Genomic DNA, 8030 nt, shown 5'->3' on the forward strand with positions numbered 1-8030 from the left:
GGAGCACTAGGCTGCATGTCAGAGACGAGCAGCTGCACCCCAGAAAGCCGGAATAGGCCAGTGAGAGGGGTAAAGGTAGAAGGAGCAAACCCATAGTCTTTTCTTTTGCACCCTCAAAGGCAGATCGGCAGCATGACAAATTTGCCCAGATTAGGCAGTGTATTATTAAACATGTAGAAGTGAGGCAACTATTTGGGATCCAGAACCCACAGATCCTGAGCAAACACTACAGAGCTAAGATAGCATAGGTAGGCCCAGCACTATACCCTGTTTCTTCAGTTCCTGGGCCGATTTCTGCCAATGCTGGCACAGACAAGTGATGTGAATAGAGTCACTCAGGTCTAGCTTTTACAATAAACCAAAACCAAACCAAAGGGAAGTAACACCCCGAAACTGGTCACTCTGCAGGCCACTTCTCGGGCAGGGTGGCACGTTGCTGTAGTGAATGCACGCAGCACACAACAGTAGGGCCTTTAGCATCCTTAACCCCCTTCCCTTTCTAGACGTTAAATCTGGGGCTCGCTTTGTTCTGTTCACATGCTGTTCTTCCTTTACAACTTCAGTGAAGTAGCTGGGCCCAGACTGGGGAATGACCAAAAAATACATGTGCAGTGACAGACAACCTATACCTGGCTGTGATGCCATATTCATATTAAAGTAATTCACCTGCACCATTTCTCTCCAGTTCACACTATCGCCAGGAAGCCTATGTCATGGCATGATAATATAGAAGAGCCAGCAGATGGTAAGAAATCTCTTAACAGCTTGTAATAATTACGTAAGAAAATTACTAATAGGAGTTTAAAATTCCAATTATTTCAAAAGATGACATATGTGGAAACACCACTGTGTCAATGTAAGAAAGTGAAACTCATTTATGCTTTTATTAAATGTAAGGCCGTTTTTTTCCAGTTTGAGGCCCTTTCCCATTACTTTTTGAGTACAAACTTGCATTCATGTAATTATGTTTTTGTTTCAGTTATCATACTATAAAATTCTGCTTAAGAATCTAAATCTCTTTCAGGGAAAAAAAACATCTAGAAACATGTTTTCTACATATATGTTGCCTGTTGTTGCAGATTCTACCTAACCATCAACTGCTTAAGTGGCTGCTGAGTGTCACTTTAAAGCACTAGTAACAGGAACTCTTTACCAAGTGTTTCCTTCTTTCCAACATGCCATTTTTGTTTAAAAACCTTAATGGTCAGCAGTTAAGGTTGGCCTGTTCTTATCAAGGACTGGGGGGAGGAAGGGGGAAGAGAGAAAACCAAAACAGGGAAGAGCAGCAGGTCTCAGGCAACCAAGAAAAATGAGAGCTAACATGAAGCACTGGTTGATATTAGATGTGGTGTAAGAAAAGTAACATGCTGCAATACAGTTAGAGATGACAGAATTCGCAGAACAGTATAGGCAGGCAAATCTAGAAACTTCATCAAGATAAACTTGAGCAGAAATGTCACCATCACAACACCATTCACAGAAGCACAGAGGTTGCCTCCAACCTCAGCTTTCTTATTATCGCTTGGACAGAATTAAGATGCCCTAACACACACCAACAGGTAACTGTTTTTTAAACATACTTTCCTTCACTTCTATTTGTGTCTCTTTAAACCAACAGAAAAGTTTCTGAATCTTATTCACCATGCAGCACTGGAACCAACAAAGAAATATTCAGAGCCACAAACTGAAAGTCAAGAAATTGGCTGGAACACAAAACCTTTGGTGAGTAGGGTGCTTAAGGACTCAGCTCTTTCCAGGATTCAGACATTCAGCCCATCACAGCGGAAGAATATTCATGTAAGAAAGTAATCTGTGACGAATGTGGGAAACAGGAATGACTATGATAAGCACAGCTATTCATGCACAACAAGCTTTTAAAATTTTTACCTAAGATGACTCTTCACACTGGCATAGGCTTGTGAACACAGAAACAATAGGCAACGCCCTGAGAAACTTGCATGCAAAGTATCTAGTGATAGCTGACCCCAAGCATATTGCCAAATGCCAGATACATAGTCATGAGTGTTTATTAAAGCCTTCAGCCACAAGAAATGGCATAGTGAACAATGTGAAGTGACATACATAAGCACTGTGAAAAGAAATGTGCTGCTGTACAAACAAATTGCAAGCAGAACCATAAAATTCATAATCAGCTAAGTATACCTGAGGCAGTATACACCAGTAAGGATTCATTTGGGGAAGTATGAATAAACAGGAGGAAAAGAAATCTTATAAACAAGCTGAGACATCAACTATATCTGACAAATGAATAGCTGTGACAATGACTGACTTTGTAGATTTGCGTTTTGAGAAAGGCAAATGAAGGCCTGATTAATTTTGGCTTGTTAAGAGGAAAACCCAGATAAATGAGAAAATAAGACAGTCTTCTGCAACTTTTCATGTTGTACTTCAGGTAAACTAGTTACTCATGACAAGGCTAGAGACAGACTTCCCAGCAGGGCTTTACGCTTCTAGATACTGCTGGTAGGATTAGACTGGCAGGAAATTCATGTTGGCAACTAAATTCTTATGTAGAGAAGTAAGTTGAGAGAGTCAGGACTCATGATGCTGTTTCATACACTAAGTCTTCCTTTATCACCAGGCTCTACCATAACGAAGCAGTGAACAGTATATTCTCAAATAAGCAGTATCCTACCTGTTCGTCACGTGGGCATTTTTCGGCAAGAACACCGTGTATCACTCTTCTCAGGAGGGACTACTACTACCGCTAATTCTAGTAAAAGCACGTGACTATTCATCATTTCTCTTTCCCAGGTCCCTATGGACCGTACCGATTGCAGATTCTACTTCCCACGCCGGAAAACTGAGGTCACTAAATAAATGGCTGCCACGTGCCATGGGGTGGAGCAGTCTGAGAACCTGCAGTAGTAGACTGGCAATGCCACACAACTTAGAAGCAGTTAATGACTTCTAACATCTTAGGCCCTGCTTGTTATTAGGTGAGTCTGGTACATTTCTGGCAAGAGATAATAGTGAGAAGTGGGAAGAGAGAACTTCAGTCTGTCCAGACTTGCAGCCTGACAATAGTTACAGAATAAACCTGTTTGTAAGATTGCTGCATTTGTCTCGCTGCTGTTTCCAAACCCATCTATATAGTCTAAAAAATACTTCAATATCTTGACAGGCTTCAGACTTCTTATTCTGACCATCAACATGACCCAAGATACACGTTCACCAAGTACATGTCAGCAGTAGCTGTGCAAAAAGCTGTAAGAATAAAGGGAACAAACAGCAGGGTTCAGCAACCATTCGTAACACAGCTAAACACGAGTTAGACTTAGTTCTGTGCAAACCATTTAATGCGTTCACACCCCATAGGTTTAAGTAGAAAACAATCCTTCCACAAAACAGATAGTAAGAAGAAATTAGTGATAAGGCACTAGTTTCCACTGATTTTTCTTCTTGCCACTTGGAAGCATCCAGCTTACTCCATGGTTAGCTGCTTGATGACAGCAGAAACGCGTCTTGCAACACACAGAAACATACAAACCCCACAGGAGAGCAGAGTCCTCTTAGCGTGCCCGGCTCTTCATTTTCTGCCTTGCCCTCTTTCCAGGTCTCTTCTGGAAAAAAAAGGACAACATTCCTTTTCACGTCCTCAAAATTCATTCTAGTTCTATAGCCTAGGGAGGATACCTGTCAATACCTCTGGAGAGGAGGTCTGGGGATACAGGCAACAACAAACATTATTTGCTAATTCCCCCCATTCACTTCCCTGCTCAGATACCAAACCACCATCCTCAACTATGTCTGCTACTGAATCAAGCTCAGCTCCCAGAAACAGGCATTATCACTTCCAGATGCTGGAGACATCCTTCACATACTCAGCTCTCCCTCCCAGACCAGGGCTGGCTTCAAAGCCTACTAGGATTATTTGCATGCAACATTTTACTTACATTGAGGGCTTTTTTCCCTCCTTTTCCTGCTTTTCCTGGGCCCTTGTTGTGAGCCACTTTTGAACTGAAGCTGGATACGTCATTAAAACTCTCCTTTGTGTTCCACTTTGAGCCCTTCTTCTTCCCACCAAAACCAAACTTCTGATTCTTGTATCGTCTTTTGGCATTTGGTCTGAAAAACAACCGAACAGCATCACTGCCTATAGTCCTTTCCTCAGGAATACCCAAGAAGACACATATATCTGCTGATGGACTCCCATCAGCCATCATAAGCCTTTCCCCTCTTACTGAAAAGGCAAAAAATAGCACATTTCAGTCTCTGTTCCATTCTGGCCACAGTTTTCCTCCTCTGTAGGGTCCAGAAAACCACCTTGGACTTGTTTCAAGAAACATGAATCAGAACAGCTTTCTTGTTCCACAAAATGATTCCCCAAAAGACTGAAAAAAAAAAGTAATCAGAGATTCTGCATTTAAGTATCTTTCTTTGCTGGTCTCACCCCTTCTTTGTCCGTTGATTTGCATTTCCTTTTTTATTCCCCTGAGATGATGTCTGCTCTTCATCTAGGAAATCCAGCTTGTCAGACAAACCTGCAAAGAGCAAAGACATGACAGCTACCACCACAGGAAATACAAATTTTCAGTCTAAGCAAGTAATAGCAACAAGCCACCCTCACTGAGGAACAGCTTCTTGGGAGGATTTTCACTGGCATACCTTTCTGCACAGCAGCAGCCTTTCAAGCTCAATGCCCAGCACTACAGATTGACACCACACACCACACAGCTGTACACTTGCTCATACATTGCTATTCCCGTTATGCATTTGGTCTCTTAGACAACTTAACTTTACCTTTCTGGTATTTCTTGACTGCATTCAACATATTCTTTTTCTCCTTTTGTCTTCTCTGCAGAATCTCGATTTGCACCTGGGATTAGAAGCAGAATGTTAGTGGTGTCCTTAGTAGTGTCCTGTACTTCCACCCCCACCCCACACACACACTTTTTTTTTTTTTAAGGTATCCCATCTTCTGCTCTGACTTCCTTTGAAGCAGCCAGAGACTAGACAGATCCCATATATTTTAGCCAGCCTCCTGCAGTCTCACTTTCTAATCTCCTCTCTCAGGCTCTAGATTACTGACATAGATAAATCCCTTTTGTAGCTCCTCCTCACCTTCTTGCCATATTTTCTCATTGCACGGAGCTGTTTCGCTTTCTCAGACCTTTCCATTGCTTCCTGTTTACTTTTCAGCTTCTGTCGAATCTTGTTGGGGGAACAGATAAAACAACATTTATCAGTAACGCAAAAGAAAATATGAGACTTCTATGATCACTGTGCAGTCTTGAAATCAATAATTATTTGTGAACTATCAATGAGTGTAAGAAAAGAAAACATCTCTCAATCAGATAATGCTTTATAGGGTATAAAATTCTTCCAGCTCAAGGCTGGAACAGTGTCATGGTTTAAGCCCAGCCTGTAATTTGGAACCATGCAGCTGCCCGCTCACTCCCCCACGTTTTTCCTCCCCCCACTCCCGGAGGGATGGGGAGGAGAATCGGAGGAATATAACTCCCATGGGCTGAGATAAGACAGTCCAGTAACTAAGGTATAATACAAAACCACTACTGCTACCACCAGTAATAATAATGATAAGGGAAATAACAAGGGGACAGGATACAATTGCTCACCCCCCGCCGACCAATACCCAGCCCAACCCAAGCAACGATCTGGGCCTTCCGGGTAACTCTCCCCAGTTTCTATACTGGGCATGATGTGCTGTGGTATGGAATACCCCTTTGGCTAGTTTGGGTCAGGTGTTCTGCCTCTGCTTCCTCCCAGCTTCCCCCCCTCCCTGGCAGAGCATGAGACTGAGAAAGTCCTTGATTGGAGTAAATATTATTTAGCAACAACTAAAAACATCAGTGTTATCAGTGTTGTTCGCAAGCTGAAAGTCAGAAACACAGCACTGCACCAGCTACTAAGAAGGAGAAAAAATGACTGCTGTAGCTGAACCCAGAACAAACAGTTATTACAGAACCTCCTGAACTGATGTGTAGCCAAAATCTCATTAAAAAGACAAAACTCATAGAGACAAGAGAAAGCCTTATAATGGGCTCTAATGGAAGCACAGAACAAGTGTATCTTGTCAGTCTACTCAGGTGTATGCAGAAGATTTGAAAGTTTCCTTCTTGTCATTATTAAAAGTAAAGCACTGAAGAAAAGTCAACAAACCTTCCATGCCACATCTTTTTCGTTCCCTCCCTGTCCACAAACATTTCTATAAAGATGCCACATTACAAGGGACTACAATGACTTCAACCCAGACCATCTGGCTTCAGTCTGCGACTCCACTAGGAGATAAAAACTCTGTTCTTCCACCAGAAGCCACCAAAAGGAGGTAACAGTAATGTGCAGAATTGATTTAAGCCTCAGCACAAGCTAATTATTAATATTCCTCTTTTCTAGGAAATATCTATCAGCCATCAAAACAGTGACCAGGTCATACATGAACCTCCAAATTAACTTCTAGCTCACGTATGTTTAACTTATACAGTGTAGTATCTTTTCCAAAACTAGAACAAGAGTTAAGATTCCATTTTGAACAAAGACCACAACTGAGAAGCAAGTTCATGAAATTATTTTCTACGCAAATCTGCCTTACTAGCCATGATAAATTAATTCAGCTGTGAACACACAGTTCAAAATCACAAAGAACCAAAACATGCTGACTATCAATAAAGGGTGATACCTTCTTAAATAGGTAAAAAGGATCACATTAATGCCACAGTCGACTTCAGTCTTGGGACAAAGAGCATAAAGATGACCAACTTCGCTACCACTGTTACATGTATGGAGAAGTTGCCTCCACTGTTATTATTAAATACATTCAGGACAGAATATAAAAGGATATATACTTTTCTACTTTATGTTCCAACCTGTTATGGAAGTCCACTCATTGCACCGAAACATCTATTCCTGTCACAAACATTCAAACACAAACATTGTCACAGGCACTTGTCAGAGCTGAAATATTTGCACATCACACCTTCAAGTCAATCCCTAACACAGGCTAAAAGCAGAACATAACACACAAAAGCAAACCATTATTCACTGTACATACCTTCTGCATCTGTTGGTCTGATTTGGCCATCTCTGCAAAGTAATCATCTGGCCTTCTAGTAGGAACTTGGAGCTTACGCAGCCTTGGCAGGGCTTCCAGGACCGCTGCCTGAGCCTGCCGGTAACTGGGGAGACAGCACAGCACCAGCTCTGTCACTGGACATTGGGCCTCTCACAGCACTCTGTGCTCACATAAGCTAGTGGATACTGGGATCTAACAAGCACTGATCTAAAATTATGTCAGCATTCTGTGATACTAGAAGCAATTTAGGTGCCAGTACAGTATTAACACTTATATCTTGCACATATACATTTAGCTAGTTTCCAGTTACAGTTTTGTATGGTGCATTATAAAAGGCAAGGCAGAACAAGAGAACGGTAATAACACCAAAGCAAATCCACAAAGAAAAAGCCATGTCCTGCATTAAAGCCAAAGTTCTGCAAGCAAAGAACTTTTTAAATAAACTTTTCAGTAAAAGATGGAAGTCTGCTGTGAGGGGAGAAATTATTTCCAGTGACAAGCTAAGTATACTGTTGTTAATTTGTCGTTATTTTGGAAAACATTCAGAGCCATCAAATCTAATATATGTGGCCCAAGAGTGCCACAGTGACAGCCAGTGTGGCAGTCGGCAGCACACCTGCGAAACACAACTCCCAAGCACGCAGCAGTATGCCAAGACCCTGCAAGGAACCTCCCTTTTTGACACTTACAAGCTCATCTCTCTCTGGAAATCATTCTCAGGGTCAACAGCGTCTTTATTAGAAGCACTCTGAGAGACAGGGTCCACGACCTGGCCCAGAGTCACATCGAGCCTTTCCACCCAAGCCAGATGCTGCCTGAATTCGGACAGGCACTGCTTCAGGCCTTCCTGCGAAAGAAGCACAGCCCTGCACACCTCCACACAGAACCAGCCCCCAGGCTGAATTTCCAAGTCATACCCCGGGCCGCTCCTCCAAGGTGACCCCCCAGATCACCACAGCAAGGCTGGCACCCTCCA

General features: G+C 42.4%; 2 protein-coding genes across 2 annotated transcripts in view; one reads left to right on the forward strand and one right to left on the reverse strand.

Annotated features, from left to right (window-relative positions):
* Positions 1-2841, forward strand: part of FAM183A (family with sequence similarity 183, member A) — a 3084-nt gene extending 243 nt beyond the window's left edge. The window contains exons 2-4 of the mRNA XM_010018396.1: positions 686-745; positions 1619-1722; positions 2776-2841. Coding sequence (XP_010016698.1) covers positions 686-745; positions 1619-1722; positions 2776-2841 — 230 coding nt within the window. The remainder of the gene's footprint in view (positions 1-685; positions 746-1618; positions 1723-2775) is intronic.
* A 302-nt stretch (positions 2842-3143) lies between these two features.
* EBNA1BP2 (EBNA1 binding protein 2) lies at positions 3144-7901 on the reverse strand (the record flags this gene model as incomplete). Its single annotated transcript, XM_010018397.1, has 7 exons — positions 3144-3584; positions 3918-4089; positions 4415-4505; positions 4765-4840; positions 5086-5175; positions 7034-7157; positions 7744-7901. Coding segments are annotated over 7 exons (762 nt in total), but the record flags the coding sequence as incomplete, so codon positions are not given.
* Between the last annotated feature and the right edge of the window lie 129 nt (positions 7902-8030).

This window comes from Nestor notabilis, unplaced genomic scaffold (genome assembly GCF_000696875.1).
Source record: "Nestor notabilis isolate BGI_N333 unplaced genomic scaffold, ASM69687v1 scaffold32017, whole genome shotgun sequence".
Lineage (NCBI taxonomy): Eukaryota > Metazoa > Chordata > Aves > Psittaciformes > Psittacidae > Nestor > Nestor notabilis.